The sequence below is a fragment of the Manis javanica genome, chromosome 2 (genome assembly GCF_040802235.1).
Source record: "Manis javanica isolate MJ-LG chromosome 2, MJ_LKY, whole genome shotgun sequence".
NCBI lineage: Eukaryota > Metazoa > Chordata > Mammalia > Pholidota > Manidae > Manis > Manis javanica.
The window spans coordinates 184551291-184576231 of record NC_133157.1 but is presented as its reverse complement, the minus strand read 5'-3'; the positions used below and the strand labels follow the sequence as shown (position 1 = coordinate 184576231).

Genomic DNA, 24941 nt, shown 5'->3' with positions numbered 1-24941 from the left:
TCTAAGGGAAAGAATTGGAAAAATGCGCAGATGTATTTATACAACATCATTTATGATAGTAACAATTTTAAGTGACCTAAATTTCTAAGAGCGGGCATTGATTAAATTATGTATGGTACATCCCTTTACTAGAATGTTATTCAACTGTTGAAATGATAATGTAGATTATTCTTTTATCGTTCAACACATATTTGAGTGCATAAGTGTTGAAATGATAATGTAGGTTATTCTTTTATCGTTCAACACATATTTGAGTGCATAAGACCATTCATCAATTGAAAATGATGATGTATTTAATTTATTTCACCATCCAGTAAATACTTCAGTGTACTCTTAAGTATCTGCAGTAGGCATTCTTGGTGAATGGTACAAAGTCCCTGCTCCTTACATTCCCCTTCTATATTTACTCACATAGAAACATTTTCACAGAATTTTACACAAAACGGCAGATTTAAAAAGAGCACACATAGTGTGATTCTGTTTGAATGAAATTTATGTAATAAAATATAAACATTAATATTATAGATCATATCTATGCATTTCCCTAATAAGAAGTTTGGATGGATGTTCGTGAAAATGTTTATAGTGGTTTTACTTGGGTGCTAGAATTTGAGGATGATTTTTACATTCTACTTCATAATTTCTCTCATTTAATTTTAAATATTTTTATATTAAAATAAAATTAAAGATTTAACAGCAGATGATGTTGCATTAGTGATATTGGGTTGATGAAACCTCAGGTGTGGTGCTCACCACAAAATATTCTTCCATACAATGTTATGACCCTTTAACTGTACATTTATAGTAATATAGTATTACCTCTTTTTTGGAATAATTTAACTTAATATAATTTCAGGATGGAATGAAACAATATGCAGGTACTTCAGGATCTGCTGTCAAAACAGCTGCTTTAGTCAGTGACACAGTGTTAGACCTGCAAGCATATGGCCGACAGGTAAGCTGGAACGATGTCGTGGGTACTCTTCTATAAATGTAGTACTGAGTTACTGCATCCCACTAGTAGAGGTGTGTTTGTTTGAAAGATGAGGCCAAACTTAGAATACTGCAAGGATTAGAAGGGAATTTCCTTAAGCCTTCAGAGAACGTTAAGATTTCAGCTGATACTGGACATATAATCAAGGGAAATAATTTGTTGATACATATGAAGATTTGAGGCAGAAGTTGAAATGACTATCTTATTGGAAAAGAGAGACTAAGGCAGATACAGAACAAGGTAAAATGCGTATAGGTTGATGTGTCTTGGGTTAAGGGAAGAAAGAAGAATGTCAAATGCTTAGTTTCAATTTTTTAATTTTTGAAGTGATCATACAATTGGCCCATACATGACTGTCAACTAATACTTTACAGTTTTAAAGTTTATATGTTTGTAGCTTGTATGTTAATATCACTGCCCTTAAATTTCATGTCCATTTTTTATAACTTTAATGTAGTAAAAGTATTTGCACCTTAGGATAATACTAGCTTGAGAAGCAAACTTTGATATTTAGGTTAGTCAAATAAATTCAACTACCCAACTAAGATAACAGTCTATGAAGTTATTATTAGAGAAATGTCCAAATTTGTGGAACCACATATTGAAAAAGACATGTCTAAAAGTGTATGATACGTAAGAATGCCATTTGGAAGTATATTCATTATCAAATGACTAGCATTAAATTTCAGAAACATGGTATCAAAGTAAAGGGGGAAATGTGAAATTAGAGATACTAGGCTTCTAACTTTTACTGTTGTCACCTATAAGTCAGTATTACTCTGAAGTCTGAAAAAAAATTACTTAATCTCCTTTGAGCCTATTTCCTTATCTGTTAAAAAGAAAAAGGGAGAGAAAAAGGAATATCCTGTCATGATGATGATGATATCCTGTCGTGTGTCTCAAGATTTTTGTAAAAATCCAAAAAGCTTTTGGAAACCAAAGGTATTTTATAAATATAAATTATTGTTGCTGTTCAAGGTGTAGACATTGGTAAAGTAATAAAACAGCCCTTGTGCCAATGTGGATGTTCAGGATATGCGTCTGTTTCCGATAGGTTTTGCACATTGAAGAACTGTAATGAATCCGAATATAAAACTACCCTTCCCCCAAAAACTTGGGTCTTTCCTGATCATAATTAAATTGAATATATAAAGGTGACTGAATAGCTGCCACGGAACCGATAAGGCTTTTGTAACATTGATTTACTAAGAAATAGTGCATCCTCACTCTCACATCCTGGTTCCCTCTCTTAACCTGGGGCCATGGGATTGAAAAATTTAGGTCGAGGATATAGAAGAAAAGTACCTTTGCTTCATATTATTAAAATATTTATGTAAGATAGATCAATAATTTATAGTACCCAATTAAAAGTGGGTAAATTTTATAACCTCAGTAAGTGGGTAACTTCCATTTGTAAAATTTCATTTAATTATAAATTTATGATGTGTATACATTTTTTTACATGTGTTGTACTTCGATAAAAGGTTTAAATGAAGAGGCTTATATTAGCCATCTTGCCTTCAGTTTATTTCCTGGGACAAATATTCCTAAAATTAACTTTGAAAATTGTCTTTATAGCCCACTTGGTGCTACTCAAAATACATAGAAGCCTTGGAACAGGAAAGGATTCTTCTTAAAATTCAAGAAGAACTGGAAAAAAAGTTGTTTACAGGTAATTTTGGCTTACAGGATTCCCTTGTTATCATCTATCACAGAGTAATTTTAAAGGATTTTGCTGATAATTACTTCACTGTTTTCCTTATTTCTCTTTTTTTATGCAGCCACACCATCTTGTACAAACTTTAAGTCTACTTCTTCAGCTGTGCCTTTGGAAAAGACCCAGTCTTCCCACAATATCCACAGTGAGTTTCAAGTGATAGTCTGTGTTCAGTTTTCTTCCTTATTGTTAGTTCTTCCTCTCACCTAGCGGTTCAGGATATAGAGGGCAGGAAGCGATGAGGACTGATTCCTTGCCAGCTGCGTGCCCCCAAGTTAGGTGAATTTCTGTGTGTGTGTGTGTGTGTGTGTGTGTGTGTGTGTGTGTATTTGAGTGTCCTATGTCTCTCTTTCCATCTGTTCTTTCTCCTCTTTCAAGAGGAAAGACTAAGACATATACCTAATCCCTCATCCCATTTCCAAAGTGACAGCTGTCATGTGAGTGTATACCCTGCAGCTAAGAGGTGAAGGTAAGCCATAGACAGAAGGTCAATCAGTCCTATCCATATCCTTCTAACACGCACACTCTTGCACATGCACAACTACATATGCACACACACAAAGTGCACACACTCACACAACACACTAACAAATTGATGGAAGAAACATCTTGCCTCCCTTCTGAATGAGTGTCTCCTGAAAAGGAAGGCCTCTAAGGAGTGATCATTTATTGCTTTTATTTACTCCTTACCAATTCTCCTCTTCTACAAAGAACATGTATGGAAGAATGAGCTCTAGCTCAGTTTCCTGAGTTTTTCCAAGCTTTATTTTCCCTAATTGGAAATATAGGAAGGAACTGAAAATAAGTAACTAAAAATCAAGCTGGGTCCTTCTCTCATACAGATACTTATGTGATTATACAATTTTGATTGGATACTAATGTTTGAGTTTAACAATGCCCTTACATAGCAGTATAGTGTACATACCTACATATGTCTATGTGTATGTGTGTGTGTGCATGAGTATATGCATAGTGTACTGACCTAATTCTTGAAGAACTCAGTAAAAATCCCGTTTCTCTTCCATCTTGCAGCTTAGCTTTTTGTTTCTCAAAATCCTTAGCTTTCTGGTTCTTGGAAAGGTTTGATGAGCAGGACTTCATGTTTTCAGCCTGCTCATCTCATTTTTCTTCTGGTGTATCCTAGCCTCTGCATCCTCTGCCAGTTCCCCCACCCCTTACACCGACCTCACAGCACCTCAAACATTTAGGTTTTGCTGACATATCTGTCAATGTTTTTTATCTTTATTACAACTCAGTGTAAGGTTATTTTTGTGGTTTCGGATTTATACTTTCTCTAGCTGTTTATGTTTCAACCATTTTTTTTTCTTTTGCAGGAATTCTTTAAACCAAATTTAGCTGACATGGAAGCTCAAGTGATTTTTTGATAGTATGCGTAAAGCAAGCCTACCATCCAAATAAAGTTTGGCTTGTTTTACTTCCATAGTTTCAAAATAACAACTATTCTATATACATGACATACAAGACTAAAACTTTTCAAAACTTACTTAGAATAAAACGACTTCTGCCTAGGTTAGAAGAATCAAAATATTTTGCTTACACAGACCTTGAAGTGTATTATATTCCTCAAGTAATCTTTCAACAAATACTCCTTGAACATTTACTATGTTTGGTTAGCAGATATATTCAGGTGGTTAAGAGACTAATATTCCTAGCAGCAAATTGACCCAGAACATGAAGGGAAGAGCCTTCCCCACCCCACCCCTACCCCCAACTCCAAAGGACACATATATTAAAGCAGTGGTTCTCAGACATTAGGTGTGGAGTACTCACCTGTGACATTTGCTAGCAGCTCTTATCCCTGGGCTCACTCTCTGCGAATCTGATTCAGTAGCCTAGGGCAGGACCCAGGAATCTCCCTCCTCTTCAGGTAGTCCAAGTGATTCTAATGCAGGGGTTTCACAGACCACCCTTTGAGATATACTGTTAGGGTGGCAAGAGAAGAGCTTTAAAAGGTAAAATTCCTCATACTAACTGGAGTTACACCCTCCCTTCCTCTTTCTTGGAGGGAAAGAAGAATGTGTAATAAATGACCTGGGTGGACGAACTTTCACCATCTGTAGGCCCCAGGCCTCAGAAGCTCCAAGGACTATGACCTGGATTATCAGACTGGAAGCACTGGACTTCCACTCTAACACAGTCCCAGGAAGTATTTTCAGAGTAGAAGTTGCCATTCCCGATTCTGTAGAGTCAGACATTTTAAAGGGGGAAAACATGAGGAGGCACACTTCTAAAGCAGTGGTTTTTCTTCTAAAACCGTGGTTTTCTTCTAATGCACTTGAAGCCTGTAGTTTTCTCTGCTGCCACACTGCTCTACCCTACATAGGGCCTATGAACTTTGTGACTTATTTCCATTCTTTGCCCTTGTTCTTTGTTTCTTTCTTTTTTTTTTTTTTTTGTATTCCGCTCTTTCTCTGCCTTCTCTTGGTTTTAATTGAGCATTTTATGTGATTCCATTTTCTCTTGTAGTTTATCAGTTATACCGCTTTTTAAAACTTTCTTATTGGTTGCTCTAGAGTTTGCTGCATACATTTACAAATAATAAGACCCTTTCAAATAACACTATACCACTTCCTGGGTAGTACAGTTACCTTATAAGAGCATGTGTCCAATTCCTCCATACTGCCCCATATATCACATTGCTATCAATTCATTTCACTTACGCATAAGCTATAATCACTGAATGCATTATTGCTATTACTATTTTGAACAAACTGTTTTCTGTTAGGTCAGTTAAGAATAAGAAGTATAAAACATTATTTTATGTTCATTTATTCCTTCTCTAGTGCTCTTCATTATGTAGATCCAAGTGTCTGACCTATAGCATTTTCTTTCTGAAGAACTTCATTTAACATTTCTTGTAAGGTAGATCTACTGGAGACCTATTCTCTCAACTTTTGTTTTGTTTAGAAAGTCTTAGTTCTCCTCCAATTTTAAAGGATAATTTCACTGGATACAGAATTCTAACATAGTGTTTTTTTACTTTCAGCACTTCAGTCCTTGACTGCACTCTCCTCTTGTTTGCATGGTTTCTGAAGAGAAGTTGAATGTAATTCTGATCTTGTCCCCCAGCATCTTTCAAGATTTCTCTTTGTCTTTGATTTTCTGCAATTCAAATATATGTCCAGGTATAGATTTTTTGGTATATATTCTGCTTGTGTTCTCTGAGCTTCCTGGATCAAACTACTACTGCGTAGTTTGGTGTCTGTTGTTCATTTTGGAAAACTGTCCATCATTAGTACTTCGGATATTTCCTCTGTTCCTTTCTCTTTCTTCTTCTGTTATTTCCATCACATGTTACCCCTTTTGTAATTGTTCTGCAGTTGTTAGATATTTTACTCATTGTTTTTTTTTTCTCTTTGCATTTCAGTTTTGGAATTTTCTACTGACCTCTCTTTAGGCTCACTGATTCTTTCCTCATCTGTGTCTAGTCTATTGATAAGCCCACATCAAAGGCATTCTTTATTTCTGTTAGGGTTTTCAGTTTCTAGCATTTCTTTGATCCTTTCTTATAATTCCCATTTTTCTGCTTACATTATCCACCTAATCTTACATATTGTCTACCTTTTTATTAGATCACTTAACATGTTAATAACTTTAAATTTTGATCTGTTAATTCCAAAGTCCCTGTCATATCTGAGTCTGCTTCTGATGGTGCTGATGCTTGCTTTGTCTTTTCAGATTGTGGGGTTTTTGTTTTGTCTTTTAGCATGCCTCATAATATTTTGTTGGACATAAGACATATAGCAAATGAAAGGAACTGAGATATATGGGCCTTTGGTGTGAGGTTTCATGTTTATCTGGCTAGGAGTTAGGCTCTATTTACTGTTTGTTGTAACAGTGGTATTGGAGACTGAAATCTCCTCTGTGTTCTTGTTTTTATCTCTGTTTTGGTTTTCCTAAAGACTCCTTAATAGGGTCTGAGGCTTGCAGTTCTTTTAGCTGAAATCCCAGTTACTTATTACGCAGGAATACTATTGATGTGGCGATGTAGTGTGGCAGGACAGCACTTATATGGTTGTATTTCAGCCTTTTAGTGAGTCTGCATGGGCTATTTCCCTTCCCGCAGGCAGTATAGGCTTTGGTAAAACACCAGTCTGTTCGGCTCTGGTAAAACGTTTCCCTAAAGGGAAGGCCTTAGGAGGAACAGAGAATTCTGGATGTATTCTAAAATGGTTACTTTACCCCTCCTTCTACCAGAAGCAAGAGGGGATTTTTCTCTGGTCTTTACAGTGAGAACCTGGTGTAGCTCCTGGAAGTAAAACTCAAGAATGTGGGGGCCCCTGCCTTAAGACAAGATGCACTTGAAGTTTTGAATTCTCAAGCTAGTCTACACTGAGGCTTGAGCAATTAATTGATCAATTACATTTAAAGTATTCCAACTAAAACAAACTCCAGTTGCTGGCTTGTGTTCCTGGTAAACTGTGATTCTCTGTATCTGTCTGTTTCTCCAGTTTTAGGGCCGGCACTTTGCCCTCTTGCCTCAAAAGAGCCAAGAAAAGCTGTTGATTTTCAGTTTGTGGAGATTTTTCTTGTGATGACTTCTGATCTCTTTACAGGTTGGATAGGAGCTCTGAAGTTTGACACCAATATTTTAAAGTATTCTAGAGTAAGTTTTATTCTTAAGATAAAATTAAGAAAAATTACCTTATTAAAGTTTTTATTGTCACATTATATGTAGTAAATTGATGGCAATTTTTATATTATAAATATTTACATGTTCACTTTTAGCCTACCCTCAAAACTTCCTATACCATGGGCTAGTTTCAGTTTTTGCTACCAGAGACAAGTTCTTACATCAGTGTGCTTGTGTGTTGCTGCTGCTTACTGATTCTTAACAGTCTCTTCTGACTGTGCTTCTGCTGTGTTTCTACTGATTCTTCTTAACAGTCTCTTCAATTAATTTCCTCCTCTGTTCCCCCCCTATTCCAGATTCTCACCACCTTGGATCTGAGTCCTAATTAGAGTCCTCCTTACTGGCCACCCTCCCACTGTCCTCAGAGTGATCTTTATAAAATGTGTAACTTCTTGTGGTGCTGCCTTGTCTAGAGATGACTGGTAGACCTGTTTTTTGACAAACAGAAGTTCTTTACTTAGCATGACACATGTAAAATCTCTCCTGTCTTCTCATATAAACATGCAGATCAGGCTCCTCTGGGCAGCTGTCTTTGATAGTCTTCTCTTACTTTTGATCCCCCAAATAGCTACAGAAGTTATTGCTCCCTTTTCTGTCCTGCCACTGCAGTTTGTTCTGTAATAACATTGGTCACACTGACTGTAATATTTTGTTCACATGCCTATTTCCCCAGTAAGCTATTACTGAATTTTTACTCCAATACACATAAAATTCATGTTCATTAATTACTTGTTAAAAAGATGAAGGAAATATCTGCACTGTAAAATCACAGAAATGTAAAAATCACTGCTCATCTAAGAAAGTTTGTTATAATGCTGTTCACAAAAAATTGCCATTTTTTATTTTTGTAATTATAAATACCTAGTAATGTGGCAAATTTATGTGAAGTATATAATCTTTGTTCTATCTGTGATTTTTGACATTTATAAAAATATACCTATGTGTCATCATGTCTTTCAGAGAATAAATTAGTGCTTATTAAATCACATTAAATCACTTAAATCACTTTAGGCTGGGTCTCTCAACTTAAGCATCATTTGTATTTTTGGCCAGCTAATTCTTTGCTGTGGAGGGCTGTACTGCTCCCTGTTGGCTGTTTAACAGTATCCCTGGCCTCCACCTGCTCTATACTGGTAGCACCTCCCCAGTTGTGCCAACCCAGAATGTCTCCAAACATTACCAGATCATCCGTAGTTGAAAACCACTGATTTAGACTTTGGAACATTTTTATGTTTATTTTTTTAAATCTCTAATTACAGTAGAAACTTTAAATTCTAGTTTTCTAGTATGTCATTTTTTAAAATAAAGTATCATACCTCCTAGCTCTATAGTACTACCAACAGTGCCTTCTAACTGAGGACAACTTACTTATTTCAGTGAGTATCTATATTATACCCACTTGAATAATTTCTCCTTTTATATCATCTTTGAAATATAATGCCTGAAGGAGATGCTTAGCCAATGTTTGTTGAATTAATAATTAAGCTTAAATTCCTTATGTTTAATTGAACATGTATTTTGGGTAGTCTTAAAAGTGCCCTTAAATCTGACTTTGGTTTGTACAAATAAATTTTTTAAATTCCAGTTGTGATATATGTGCTTCTTGATTTTATGAATTCTTCTAAAGAAAATACAACCTACTTTTGGAAGAGTCTTAGGTTTTAAAAACATACACAAATTACTATGTATATTATGTCAATTTATATCCTTCAAAATATGGGGAAAGTGGGCTCATATTTTGTTTACATTATTGTTTGGGATGAATAAATGTGTTTTGAAATAAATGCAGTAGTGCTGTAACCCAAAAGCAAATTGGCCAGTTGGATCAGGTTCATCTTATATATATAATTTTTAAAATGTACATATGTATTAAAGGTATAATTTAATTCATAGTTCTTAAATTTGTATCTTTATCATTTCTCATATTATTGAAAATCACTTTATAGTACATAATCTGTAAATATTTGTGTTTTTTTTTCTTAATTGGCATATTCTTTTTAAAACTGCAGTGACCATTCTGCTTCAAAAATATCTCAGTTGGTATATATCCATTGGTTCAGTAGGATTTGGGTTAGTAGAATCTTGGATCTGTTACTGCCTTTCTGATTCAGGGCCATTTATTTTACTTCTTGAGTCTCAATTTATTTATGCATGAACAGAGGGTCTTTTTTTTAGCTTTAGTGTTATGTGATTCTGTGAGTGTGTAATATTGGAGCTCTTTAAGTAGTTTTGGTGTATCCCTCAATGAGCAATTACCTCTATATTTTGGAGTAGAACCTTAGATCAAAAGATCAAAAGAAAAATTCTACTTCTGGACTGTTTCCTTTTCCAGAGTGAAATACTGAGGGTGTAGACCTGGTCTGAGTTAGTTATTAGTTTAAAAACTTCTTCTGTGTTTTAACTATTATAAAACTAATGTATATATGTAGTAAAAAAAAATTCAATAGTACATGATGATATTGAATGATAGTCTCCCTCTTTATAGCCATTATGATAGAGACTGCTATTTCCCAACATCTATCCAACTCTTACTACTTTAGTAATGGAATCTCCCCAGGTTTTACTCTACTGCTTACGTAGAATTACTTGTCACTTCCCAGTCTACCTGGCAGGTATATATGGCCAAGTAACCAAGGGGATGCAGGCAGAAGTATAAAATATCCATTCAAGTCTTTGAAAAATGAAATCACTTGCCAACTATTTTATTTCCTCTTCCTGTCAGCTGGATCGCAGTCGTGGTGCTGGTCCCCCCATGTACATGGGGCACCTCCCTAAGGAATAGGTAGCATGGGTCTCTGGATGACCTCCTGAGGGGGAGATCTCTCTCTCTGGACTGCTATGTGAGAGAAAAACCAATCCATATCTTGTTTGAGTTGCTTTATTCTTGGTCTTTTTGTTATAACAACAATCCTATCCCTTAGCTAATAAAAAAATTGCTACCAGAAGTAGAGTACTGCCATGGCAAAAACCTAAAATATGTGACATTGATTAAACAGTTGGTCAGTGGGGAGCAAGGAAACAGATAATTGAAGACCTGAAAGCTAGTAACCTTTGTAATGTCATGGCAAAATAATTGCTGAAATTGTTACTCCTGGTAACTTGGAGGGCAAATCGTGTACCTACTGTATTGTGTACACACACACACAAAAGTAGAATATTTGTGTGCTTATGTGTTGGTTGCTCCTTGCTGCTTTTAGCAAGGTGCCATAAGAGATATGGCAGGAATTAACCCATTTAATGTAGAAAGGGAAGTTAAGGGAGTCACATTCCCTGACTTTGGTTTGCAGTTAAACTTGATATAAGATCTGTTAATTTCAATGCTCAAAGTTGGGAAAATCAACTGCAAGTGTGGCCCATAAAGCAGAGCATTTGGTTAATGCTCTTTTCAAAAGTTTCTCATTAAGACTTTTCATCTCACCAGTGCTGGCTCTGTAACAAAGGTCAAAGTGGAGGTATTACCTTCCCAATCTAGCCTGTTGTTTTAGATAACTTTGAAATAGGCACCATTAAAATAACAGAGAGGGAAATGTGCTAAGCACAAATGTAAATAAAAAAAATAAGAGGTTGGCAGGCTTAAGAACTGTGACCAGGAGATTTTGACATGGAACCAACTGGTAGTAAATGGACTGAAAGCTTACTAAATTTTGATGGAATTGTATTCTCAACAAGAAAACCTGGCCTGAAAATGCCTGTAGTTTTTCAATCTATAAAACAACCACCAGTCCCTCAAATTTGCATCATCAGAAAGCAGACTGTGAAATTTGTGCAGTCTGTCAACAGGCTCAGTTTTCAATGCTAACTTCAGGTACAGCCTAAAAGACAATAGATAAGGAAAATTTTCTCAAAAGGCAAAGTCAGGATCCGCTGAGGACTGGGGACAAGGGAGTTTCTCTAATAGAATAGAATCAGGAACTAACAAGGTATCTTGTTTGGGCTACTATAATAGAATACCATAGACTGGGTGGCTTATAAACAAATTTATTTCCCACAGTTCAGGAGGCTGGAAGTACAAGATCAAGGTGCCAGTGGTTTCAGTGTCTGGTGAGAACCATTTCGTTTCCTGATTCATAGACAGTTTCTTGCTTTGTGCTGATATGATGGAGGGAAGAATGGAGTACTTCAGGGTCTCTTTTATAAGGGCACTAATCTCATGCATGAGGACTCCATTCTCATGACCTAATCACCTTCCAAAGGCTCTGTCTTCTATACTATCACACAGAGGATTAGAATTTCAACATAGGAATTTGGGAGTGGGGAAACATCCACATTCAGTCTATTGTACAAAGTGTTTTTCACAATTCCTGCTGAGAAGATGAACTGTGACTACTCTGTGTTGAATATTTTTCCCTTTTCAAAACATCCTAATTGTATTGGTTCTGTTCTCTGCTCTTGTTTATATGTCAACATATTCCCATCAGCTTCTACATTGTCAAAACTTTGGTCCACTGATAGTTCCTTTTCCATCCTCATTACTGTGTTATATAGTCATTCTCTTTGGCTTCTTTATTATCATACCTGTGGGGTTTTCATAAGAAGGTGTTATAAAGTATATACTTACTTTTGACATATCAAAATTTGTATCTTTAGCAACTTTTTAAGAAGTAGTAAATTGCTGAATATTTAGGGTGAGACTTCTAAAATGCTTAGACGTTCAACAAATCATCTCACCAAAAAGGAACAACGGGAAAATTTGTCAAAACAACCACTTGAGAATTCTGAAAATTGAGAAAAGATATACAACAGATTGAGAAGTGTTTATTAAAAAAAAAAAATACTGAACCTCAGTAGGAATAGTTGGGAGTCTGAGGCATTTTGGTCTAGAGCTGCTTAGATCCCTCACATCTTATTCCATGTTGTAGTAGTTCTACAAGAATGGGGCAGGCCATAAAGACAAGCAGCCTTGCTTGATTTGATCTAGATTGGAACATGGAAAAGCTCATGCCCAGGAGATCTGTCAAAACAGTGGATAATCCAGGAACAATAACAAACATCTAGGAAGGCCAACCTTACAACTAGACTAAGGTCATGTCACTGGTTGGGGCAAGCAGCTTATTTGTAAACCAGCTAGAAATATAACAGAAATCTGGAAAGAGAGATCCATACTGGTCATTCATGAGTTTTAACATTCCCTGGTTTGGAAGATGGTTGGCTTATGCAGGGCTCCACACAGGCTGAAGAGAGATCTGAGATAACTCTATCTACTCATTGCTTGTAGAATCTGAGGCCTGTTTCCTCAGAAAGCAGAAGTTTGGAGCTAACTTATAGACTGCCTAAACTTTGAATGCAGACTGTAAACCACATATTGATGCATCAGCAAAGAATGGAAACCTTACCAACTCAGAACATTTAAGTGAAACTTTTGACTAATTATTGGCTGACTACTAGGTGGTACAGATCCAAAGGTGATTTTTAGGAAGCAAGGTTAAAAGTAAAAGCAAGAATATTTTAAAAAACTGGTACAGAGACATAAGAAGTGCACACTGTAGAATAATTTCCTCCATAGAATTAGTCCAGGCAAGTCACTAAACAAATAAAACTACAACAACCCCCTAAGGTTGGGGGTGAATCAGAATCCAGAGATACTACAATATATTATCTAAAATGTCAAGTTTTCAACAAAGGAATTAGAAGACCTGTAAAGAAATAGGAAAGTCAATAGGAAAAAAAAGTCAACAGGAAAAAAAAGTCAATAGAAACTTGGAGGGGCCCTCAAGTTGGACCTGGCAGAAGGACTTCCAATCAACTATTGTAAATATGCTTAAATAACCAAAGGAAACTTAAAAAAATTAAAGAATGCTGACAATAATTAAATAGAGAATATCAATAAAAAGAACAAAGTTTAAGACGTGGGAATTCTGGGGTTGAAAAGTTCAATAACAAATGAAAAAGCTCACTAGGTTCAACAGCAGGTCTGAGCTGGCGGAAAAACAATCAGTGAACTTGGAGGTGGGTAACAGAGACTAGTCAAACCAAAGGACAGAATGAAAAAAAAGAATGAAAATAAATGAACAGAGCTACAAGTAACTGTAGAACACCATTAAGCACAAAACATAAGCATGAAAAGAAGCGACAGAAGAGAGAAAGTACAATAAAAAATTTAGTAGTGGACAAAAGCATCCCTAAATTAATAGAAAACACTAATACATCCAAGAAGCTCAAAAGCAAATTGGATACAATGTTGGCTTAAAATCCAAAGATCATTTCATGTAATGCACTGTATTAATAAGAGAAAAAACCAAATGACCATTTAAGTAGGCAAAGAAGCATTTGGCAAAATCTGTCACCCATTCTAATAAGCTCTCAACAAATTAGGAACAAAAGGAACTTCCTCAAACTAATAAAAAGCATCTACAAAAAACTTATAGGAAACATATTTAATGGTGAAACACTAAAGCCTTTTCCCTAAGATTGGAGCCAAGGCAAGTATGTCCACTCTTTACACTTCTGTCTGTCATTGTGCTAGAAATTCTAGCCAGTACAATCAGGCAAGAAAAAGAAAATGCATTCAGATGGGAAAGGAAGAAGTAAAACTCTTATTTGTAAATGGCATGACATAGTGTGTAGAAAATTCTAAGTAATCCATAAAATCTAGAGTTAGTTAATATGAGTTCAGCAAGGTTGCAGAACTCATGATCAATATACAAAATCAATTGTATTTCCCTATACTTTTGATAAAGCAATGTTGGGAGACTTATGCTTTCCGATTTCAAAATATACTCTAGAGCTATAGTAATCAAGACAATCTGATATTGGCATCAGGATAGACATATAGATCAGTGTGATAGAATTGAGAGTCTGGAAGTTTAAATCCTTATTTTTATCATTGATTGATTTTCAATGAAAGTGTCAAGGTAATGAGAAATTATCTTGCATGATACACAAAATCTTCCTCAGAATTGTTCACAGACCTAACTATAAGTGATAATACTGAAACTTTTGAGAAAAAATGGGAGAAAAAATCATGACTTTGGGCCAGGCAAAGATTTTCTCAATACTAAATCAACTATGTAGAAGATCCATAAAAGAAAATAATGGAGAAATAGCACTTCATAAAATTTTTAAACTTTCATACTTCAAAAGATCCCATTAAAAAATGCATTGACAAACCAAGGATTGGAAGAAAGTATTTGTAAACCATATATCTGCCAAAGGACTTACATCTAGAATATATGAAGAATTCTTACAATTCAGTAATAAGACAACCCAATTTTAAAATGAGCAAAATATTGGAATAACATTTCACCAAAAAATATGCATGGCCAATAAGTGCACAGACGGCTTTTCAACATCATTAGTCATTAGGGAAATGCAAGTGAAAACCACAGTGAAATGTCAAATCACTAGGATGGCTATAATAAAAAAGACAGTAAGTGTTAGCAAGTTGTAGAGAAACTAGAACCCTCATTAGTGGAAATTTAACTGGCACTTTGGAGAAATTTGTCAGTTCCTTAAGAACTTAAACTTATATTTACTATACTACTTAGTAATTCAACTCCTAACACTCAAGAGAAGTGAAAACATTTCCACTCAAAATTTATATGGTAATATTTATAGCAACATTATTGATAATAGTTAAAATGTAAACACTGTACAGAAATCAATCAACTGAAATGAATAGGCAAAATGTGCACATATGCAATGGACTACTATCCAGCAATAAAAAGGAAAAAACTACCATTACCTGCCACAATGTACATAAACCTCAAAAACATTATGCTGAGAAGACAACAAACAGCAGTTATTATGTGATTCCATTTACGTAAAATTTTCAGAAAGGGCAAATCTGTAGAGAGAGAAATTAGATTAGCAATTGCCTGGGGCTGAAGGTGGAAATAAGGTTAACTGTACATGGGCATAAGGTATCCCTGGGGTGATGGAAATGTTCTAAAATGAGTATGGTGATGATTGCAAAACTTTATAGAGTTGCTGAAAAATCGTTGAAATCTGAAAATGAGTGAATTTGTATCACCATAATGCCATTTACAAAATGCTTAATTACTAAATCACACACACACTACTAAACAAGTGTGTGTGTCGTATCTTTTTCATTTGTGTTTGAAGTGTTCCTGGTATTATCAAAAAGCCATTACAGAGGAGGTTTCTCAAGATGGTGGTGTGAGTAGGGTGGCAGAAATCTCCTCCCAACCATATATATTTTGAACATACAGCAAATTCAACTATTCCTAAAAGAGAGACCAGAAGATACAGTACAACAACCAGGCTACATCTACATCTGCGAGACCTCAGCATCTCACAAAAAGGGTAAGATACAAACCTGTGACCTGGCGGGACACTCCCACCCCAGCTCACTGGTGGGAGGAAAAAAATCAGAGTTGGGAGGGAGTGGAAGCACAGGACTGCTAAATAACCAGCCCTAGTAATCTGCACCAGGAGCACAGACACACATTGCATGGTGTACTGCATACTAGAGAACTGGAAAAGTCAAATCCGAGATGGAGACTGCGAGTGGGTCCCCACAACAGGCTACCCTGGGACAAAAGAAAAGCAGGCACTTTAAAAGTCTTAAAGGGACAAGGACTTAACAGGTGGAAAAAATTGTCCTGGCACACTGATCCCAGCAGGATGAGAATTTTAAGGAACTTCAGGTGCCATAACCCCGTAGGTGGCAACACAGTTCCGAAGTCCCTCACAGTGATAAACATCTTGCTGTTCATTACCTCCCCCAGCACTGCAAGCACAGGCTGACCCGCCATTGCTGTGGACCAGCGGGTAGTAGGCCTGCCCAGAACAACCACATAGAGTCTTCTCCCAGTGCACAGCTAACTGGGCCAGACCCAGAGGCTGTCCCCTGCATGCAGCTGCCCAGCAGAGGCAGAGGAAGCTGGTGCAAAAGTCCGGAAGGCATGAAGGGGTGCCATTCTCACAGAACAACACACGCTGCTCATCTGGGACCTCTGCAAGCACCCTAGCCTATCCTGAGGGCCACCTCACCCATGGCAGCTCAGGGGATTAACCCAGAGATGGCTCCCTGTGTGTAGTTAACCAACACAGGAAACAGAGAAGTACAAGGTGACCAGCAAGCAGGAAGGGACTTTGTTCTCCCAGCTGACACACATGCCACTCACTGGAGATCACTTCTATCAGCATGAAAAGGTAGAAAAACCTTGTCCAGTGCAAAATCACTCAAATGCCAGAGAGAGAGCCTGGTGAGACAGTTATAACCACTCTTCCTGAAAAAGAATTCAAAATAAAAGTTTTAACCATGCTGATGGAGCTGCAGAGAAATATGCAAGAGCTAAGGGATGAAGTCTGGAGGGAAATAACAGAAATGAAACAATAAATGGAAGGACTTAAGAGCAGACTGCATGAGGTGCAAGAGACTGTTAATGGAATAGAAATCAGAGAATAGGAATACAAAGAAGCTCAGGCAGAGAGAGATAAAAGGATCTCTAGGGATCAAAGAGTATTAAGAGAACTGTGTGACCAATCCAAATGGAACAATATTCACATAATAGGGTACCAGAAGAAGAAGAGAGAGAAAAGGGGATAGAAAGTGTCTTTGGAGAAATAATTGCTGAAAACTACCCCAAGCTGGGGAAGGAAAAAGCCTCTGTGACTATGGAAGCCCACAGACCTCCCAACACAAGGGAACCAAAGAGGAAAACACTAAGACATATACTAATTAAAATGGCAAAGATCAAAGCAAGGACAGGGTATTAAAAGCAGCCAGAGAGAGAAAAAAGATCACCTACAAAGGAAAACCCATCAGGCTATCATCAGACTTCTCAACAGAAACCGTACAGGCCAAAAGAGAATGCATTGATATATTTAATGCAATGAAACAGAGGGGCCTTGAAACAACAATACTGTATCCAGCAAGATTATCACTTAAATTTGAAGGAGGGAATAAACAATTTCCAGATAAGCAAAAACTGAGGGAATTATCTCCCACAAACCACTTATGCAGGTTATTTGAAAGGGACTGCTCTAGATGGAAGCAACCCTAAGGCTAAATAGATGTCACCAGAGAAAATAAAATCACAGCAAAGAAAGCAGACCAACCAAACACAAACTAAGGCAAAAAATGATATCAGCTGTCCACAAAAGCAGTCAAGGGAAACACAAAAGAGTACAGAATAAAACACCTAACATATAAAGAGTGGAGGAGGAAGAATAAGAAGGGAGAGAAATAAAGAATCATAAGACTGTGTTTATAATAGCATAATAAGTGAGTTAAGTTGGACCGTTAGATAGTAAAGAAGCTACCCTTGAACCTTTGCTAACCATGAACCCAAAGCCTGCAATGGCAATAAATACATAGCTATCGATAATCACCCTAAATGTAAATGGCTTGAATGCACCAATCAAAAGACAAAATAATAGAATGGGTAAAAAAGCAAGACCCATCTATATGCTGCTTACAAGAGACTCACCTCAAACCCAAAGACATACACAGACTAAAAGTGCAGGGATGGAAAAAGATATTTCATGCAAACAATAGTGAGAAAAAAGTGGGTGTTGCAGTACTTGTATCAGATACAGTAGACTTCAAAACAAAGAAAGTAACAAGGGATAAAGAAGGACATTACATAATGATAAAGGAGTTTGTCCAACAAGAGGATATAACCATTATAAATATCTGTGCATCCAACACAGGAGCACCAACATATGTGCAAAAATATTAACAGAATTAAAAGAGGAAATAGAATGCAATGCATTCATTTTAGGAGACTTCAACACACCACTCACTCCAAAGGAAAGATCCACCAGACAGAAAATAAGTAAGGACACAGAGGCACTGAACAACACACTAGAAAAGATGGACCTAACAGACATCTACAGAACTCTACACCCAAAAGCAGCAGGATACACATTCTTTTCTTGTGCACATGGAACATTTTCCAGAATAGACCACATACTAGGCCGCAAAAAGAGCCACAGTAAATTCAAAAAGATTGAAATTCTACCAACCAGCTTCTCAGATCACAAAGGTATAAAACTAGAAATAAATTGTACAAAGAGAACAAAAGGGCTCACAAACACATGGAGGCTTAATAACTTGCTCCTAAATAATCAATGGATCAATGACCAAATTAAAACAGAGATCAAGCAATATATGGAGACAAATGAAAACAACAGAACAAAGCCCCAACATCTGTGGGACACAGTGAAAGCAGTTCTAAGAGGAAAGTATACAGCAATCCAGGCCTATTTAAAGAAGGAAGAACAATCCCAAATGAATCATCTAAAATCACAATTATTGAAACTGGAAAAAGAAGAACAAATGAGGCCCAAAGTCAGCAGAAGGAGGGACATAATAAAGATCAGAGAAGAAATAAAATGCATAAGAATAAAACAATAGAAAAAATTAGTGAAAACAAGAGCTGGTTCTTTGAGAAATAGATAAATCCCTAGCCTGACTTTTTAAGAGAAAAAGAGAATCTACACACATAAACAGAATCAGAACTGAGAAAGGAAAAATCATGATGGACACCACAGAAATACAGAGAATTATTACAGAATATTATGAAAATCTGTATGCTAACAAGCTGGATAACCTAGAAGAAATGGACTTTCTAGAAAAATACAACATTGCAAGACTGACCAAGGAAGAAACAGAAAATCTAAACAGACCAATTACCAGCAATGAAATTGAATTGGTAATCAAAAAACTACCCAAGAACAAAAATACCAGACCAGATGGATTCACTGCTGAATTTTATCAGACCAGAAGACATAATACCTATTCTCTGTAAAGTTTTCCAAAAAGTAGAAGAGGAGGGAATACTTCCAAAATCATTCTATGAAGCCAGCATAACTCTAATACCAAAATCAGGCACAGACCCCACAAAAAAAGAAAATTACAGACTAATATCCCTGAAGAACAAAGATGCAAAAATACTCAACAAAATATTAGCAAACCATATTCAAAAATACCTCAAAAAGATCATCCATCATGATCAAGTGGGATTCATCTCAGGGAAGCAAGGATGGTACAACATTCGAAAATCCAGCAATGTCATCCACCACATCAACAAAAAGAAGGACAAAGACTACCTGATCACCTCCATAAATGCTGAAAAAGCATTTGACAACATTCAACATCCATTCATGATAAAAACTCTCAACAAAATGGGTATAGAAGGCAAGTACCTTAACGGGGTAAAGGGCATATATGACAAACCCACAGCCAACATCGTACTTAACAACAAGAAGCTGAAAGCTTTGTACCTAGTATCACAAACAAGGCAGGGATGCCCATGCTCCCCACTTTTATTCAACATAATACTGGAGGTCCTAGCCATGGCAATCAGACAAAACAAAGAAATAAAATGCATCCAGATTGGTAAGGAAGAAGACAAACTGTCACTATTTGCAGATGACAGGATATTGTACATAAACCCTAAAGAATCCACTCCAAACTACTAGAACTAATATGTGAATTCATCAAAGTTGGAGGATACAAAATTCATACACAGAAATTCCTATACACTAATGATGAACTAGCAGAAAGAGAAATTAGAAAAACAATTCCATTCATAATTGCATCATAAAGAATAGAATACCTAGGAATAAACCTAACCAAGGAAGTGAAAGACCTATACCCTGAAAACTCTTAAGAGAAATTAAAGAGGACACTAATAAATGGAAATTCATCCCATGCTCTAGGGTAGGAAGAATTAATATTGTCAAAATGGCCATCCTGCCTAAACAGTCTACAGATTCAATGCAATTCATATCAAAGTACCAACAGCATTCTTCAACAAACTGGAATAAATAGTTCTAAAATTCATATGGAACTATGAAAGACCCCGAATAGTCAAAGCAATCCTGAGAAGGGAGAACAAAGCAGGGGGGATCTCATTTCCCAACTTCAAGCTCTAGTACAAAGCCACAGTAATCGAGACAATTTGGTACTGGCACAAGAACAGACCCACAGACCAGTGGAACAGAATAGAGAGTCCAGATATTAACCCAAGCATATATGGTCAATTAATATATGATAATGGAGTCATAGATATACAATGGGGAAATGACAGCCTCTTCAACAGCTGGTGTTGGCAAAACTGGACAGCTACATGTAGGAGAATGAAACGATTATTGTCTAACCCCATACACAAAGGTAAACTCGAAATGGATCTAAAATCTGAATGTAAGTCATGAAACCATAAAACTCTTAGAAAAACATAGGCAAAAATCTCTTGGACATAAACATGAGCAACTTCTTCATGAACATATCTCCCTGAGCAAGGGAAACAAAAGCAAAAATGAGCAAGTGGGGCTATATCAAGCCGAAAAGCTTCTGTACAGCAAAGTACACCATCAATAGAACAAAAAGGTATCCTACAGTATGGGAAAATATACTCATAATTGACATATCCAATAAAGGGTTGACATCCAAAATATATAAAGAGCTCATGCACCTCAATAAACAAAAAGCAAATAATCCAATTAAAAAATGTGCAGAGGATCTGAATAGACATGTCTCCAAAGAAATTCAGATGGCCAACAGGCACATGAAAAGATGCTCCACCTTGCTAATCATCAGAGAAATGCAAATTAAAACCACAATGAGATATCACCTCACACCAGTAAGGATGGCCACCATACAAAAGACAAGCAACAACAAATGTTGGTGAGAATGTGGAAAAAGGGGAACCCTCCTACACTGCTGGTGGGAATATAAACTAGTTCAATTATTGTGGAAAGCAGTATGGAGGTTCTCAAAATAGAAATACCATTTGACCCAGGAATTCCACCTCTAGAAATTTACCCTAAGAATGCAGGAGCCCAGATTGAAAAAGACATATGCACCCCTATGTTTATCGCAGCACTATTTCCAATAACCAAGAAATGGAAGCAACCTAAGTGTCTATCAGTAGATGAATGGATAAAGATGATGTGGTACATAGACAGGATGGAATATTATTCAGCTTCAGCCATAAGAAGAAAACAAATCCTACAATTTGCAACAACATGGATGGAGCTAGAGGGTATTATGCTCAGTGAAATAAGCCATGCAGAGAAAGACAAGTGCCAAATGATTTCACTCATCTGTGGAGTATAACAAAGCAAAAACTGAAGGAACAAAACAGCAGCAGACTCACAGAACCCAAGAATGGACTACCATAGGGAAAAAGACTGGGACATATGGGTGGGAAGGGAGGGACAAGGGGGGAAAGGGGCATTACATTTAGCAGACATAATGTAGTGGGGGCACAGGGAGGGCTGTACAACACAGAGAAGACAAGTAGTGATTCTATAGCATGTTACCACGCTGATGGACAGTGAGTGTAATGGGTTTTATGCAGGGGACTTGATAATGGGTGGAGTCTAGTAACCAAAATGTTGCTCATGTAATTGTACATTAATGAGACCAGAAAAAAAAAGAAGCTATTACAATGATTCCTTTTCCTACAGGAAAAAGACCATAGGCCTTAGCATCAAGTACATTCCCCTGTATTATTTCACACCTCCATCCATGTCTATCATCTCTCCTTGTATGCTGTCAAATCAGACATTCTTAACCTTTTTGGTCTCAAGTAACTTTTATTCTCCCAAGAATTATTAGAGACCCCAAAATCTTTTGGTTATGTTGTTTATGTCTATTAATATTTACTGAATTAGAGATTAAAATTGAGAACTTTCCAAAAAGTTTATTAAAATAGTAATAATATATTAACCATAAGCATGTCAGCATAAGTTACACATTTTTATTTTAAAATTCTATATTTTTGAGAATTTAGGGAAAAGAGTAGCACTGTTTTACATTTTTGCAAATTTCTTCAATGTCTGCCTTAATAAAAGATGGCTGAATTCTTATATCCAGTTTCTTCAATCTGTTGTGATATGTTGTCTTGGTCAAACTATATGAGGAAAATCTGCCTCACACATACAGAGTTGGAAAAGGGACGAGTATTTGAGTGGCCTTATTAGGTAATTATGGGTATTTTTTTTACTATACTTACACTTGAAAACTGGTAGATTCATAAAGGTTAGTTAAATATGGAATCTGAAACCTTATCAATACTTTCCATAACCTCACATGAAAATCCACTGGTTTGTGTTCTCTTTGAATGAGTCTTTCATCCATGTGTGATTTTGTCACATCATGCATTGGTGTTTAAAAGAAATAAAGTGTTTGGCTTTGTTATGCAGTTTCAAATGTTGATATTTTATTGTACAATATCAAGAAACCACCACCAGTCTCATCAGAAAAATCTTTTAAGTATCAGAAGCTGTCAAACACAGAGTGGTAGATAAAAGTTTTCCAGAATTCTGATATTCACTTGTAAGCTTGTATTTTATCATCCAAAACACACTATTTTCTGATGATATTTTCCTTTATGTAACAGTCTTATTTTGTACATTTTTGAGAAAACACTTGCCAGATACCCAACTAGATTTCAATTTGTATGTCAGTACTGTCAAGTGAAAATAGTGTTCCATGAAAAAGTGGCTAGGTCAGGTGGCAACTCAATTGCACAAGTGCTTTTTCTGGAGATAACCATTATACTTTGGTATGTGGCAGGCATGCTTTCTCCTTACTTCCCATTTCACCAATTAGAATATTAAAAAATGTGTACTCAAGGGTAAGCAATACTTTTGGACATTCTTAAGTGAAACTGCCTTTTTTCTTCATAAAATACAATTTTTTGGGGGTGCTACTTCTTTAATACATATAAAGGGGCCAGCAGTTTTACCCACCATTGCATTAGCATCATCAGTACAAATATCAACACAGTGAAAAAGGTACATAACATTTTAGTATTACTATGAAAATAGTTTTCACTTCATGGACTGCATGAGGCATTCGTAGACCACACTTTGAGAACCACTAAACAAATTACTTACGACTCTCAAACTTCACAGGTATGAAACAAGCAGTTTCATACATGTTCTGGGAAACTTTCATATCTGCCTGGGAACCTTTCCTCTTCCATCTGCAGAGCTCCTGCCCAATTTCAAAGTCCCAATTCAAATATTCTTTCCTCAAAGCTTTCCCTGACCCTTTCCTCCCCAAACATTATCTTTTTCTCTTTGTCTTGCCATGGTACCATGCACATATCTTGCTATAGTGCTTATCAGTTGTGTTACACTTTTTGTTTGCATGTCTTATTCATATCCTCAGCACTTATTAAACACTCAATAATTTAATGAGACTGAAACTTTGTCATTGCCCACTGGACAATCATGGCAATGGCTTTGTCTTCTCACTCTTGTGGGCTATTTTCTAGTGTCTAAATACAATGGCACCACCACTGCATTGCTCTGCACTGTACACACAGGGTGCCCTATTCCTTTATGATTGTAGTTATTAGTTGCTCTTATTTGTTAATTATTCACATGTACATTATATAAATAAATATAAACATACCTATTACCATCATACATTATTGAGATCATGCATAGTAATTTTAGTCAAATTTGTTTTATCTTTCATATATCCTTTTAAAGTTAAAGAAACATTTATATACTATTTTATCATCAAAAGAAGAAAATAAGCTTGAATTTCCAATATTTGGCTTATATGAAAAACACTATAACAGTGATAATGCTTCATCTGAAGACTTGAAATATTGTTCGAAAAATTCAGTACCTTTTTTCATTTTGTATACTGTTTTGTTTACATTTTTAGGGCTTCTCGGCAGACAAGAAGAATGCACTTCATAGATTAGGATTCTAATTGAAGAATTTTTTTATTCACCAAAACTATTATGGGTTAGGTCCTTTTATGCCATATGTGTTTGAAGTTTCCATCCTGCCAGAAATACAATTTTTTTCAAATCAAGAGATTTTCTCTTCTTAGAAAAATATTGTTGCACACAGAAAAGCAATCATCTCATTAACTAGAATGTGAAATGAGACAAATGACAGGACAAACACGAAACAAACACATTGTCATAAAGGAAGAATGTGCTAGCGTGCAAGAGCTTGTGCATTACTTCTGTTAAGACAAATAATATGAAAGATCAACAAAATGTAAAATACTGTGTAAAAATTTGTAGAAATGTGTGTGTGAGGTGGGTGGTTGTATGTGTTTGGAGGATGACTATTCTTGTTAATAAGTGTTCATTATTAAATTTCAGCCTAAGGAGAGTAATGGTTTTAATTCAGATGTAATTCAGCAAAGACCACTGTGTAATCATTGTAGCCATCAACAAACCGATTCATGTGCAGTTGGCCCTAAAGTTACAAAAGCTGTTTCTGAGTTCTTGTTTGTACCCACCATTTTAAGATTACATCAGAATTAAAGCATGTAAGAGTTGAACTGACTTCAAAGACTTAACTTAGACTTCTAGCTAGTTTAGCTTTTTTCTTTTATTGGTTCATGTTTTCCATTTGGCTTCCATATCCTGTTCTAGCTTGATGCCCCTTCTAGAATTTCATTTACAAATCTTACAGCCTTGGTTGGTGAAACATGCTAATTAATGTTGTGGTGAAGGCTGAGGATTTTAGCAATCTCATGCCTCATGCTTAGAAAAATATCTGCTGTTTTTTCACCCATGTCTAGCACCATATTGAACATGGCAAAATGCATCTTAAGTGGAACTCTAAGTGCATTTAATCAAAATGCATTTAAGGAGGACTGTTTACACTATCTGCTGCCAGTA

The 24941-nt window shown here is 36.2% G+C and overlaps 1 protein-coding gene across 3 annotated transcripts in view; it reads left to right on the top strand.

Annotated features, from left to right (window-relative positions):
- RGS22 (regulator of G protein signaling 22) overlaps positions 1 to 9218 on the top strand; it is a 158307-nt gene extending 149089 nt beyond the window's left edge. Inside the window, exons 23-26 of one of the 3 annotated variants that reach the window (XM_073229890.1) lie at positions 857 to 955; positions 2573 to 2666; positions 2776 to 2856; positions 7289 to 9218. In XM_073229890.1, coding sequence (XP_073085991.1) covers positions 857 to 955; positions 2573 to 2666; positions 2776 to 2856; positions 7289 to 7410 — 396 coding nt within the window. In that variant the 3' untranslated portion in view covers positions 7411 to 9218. Of the gene's footprint in view, positions 1 to 856; positions 956 to 2572; positions 2667 to 2775; positions 2857 to 4045; positions 4151 to 7288 lie in introns of those variants that run through there. The other 2 variants (XM_073229891.1, XM_073229889.1) reach the window with 2 other exon arrangements.
- Positions 9219 to 24941: the final 15723 nt, after the last annotated feature.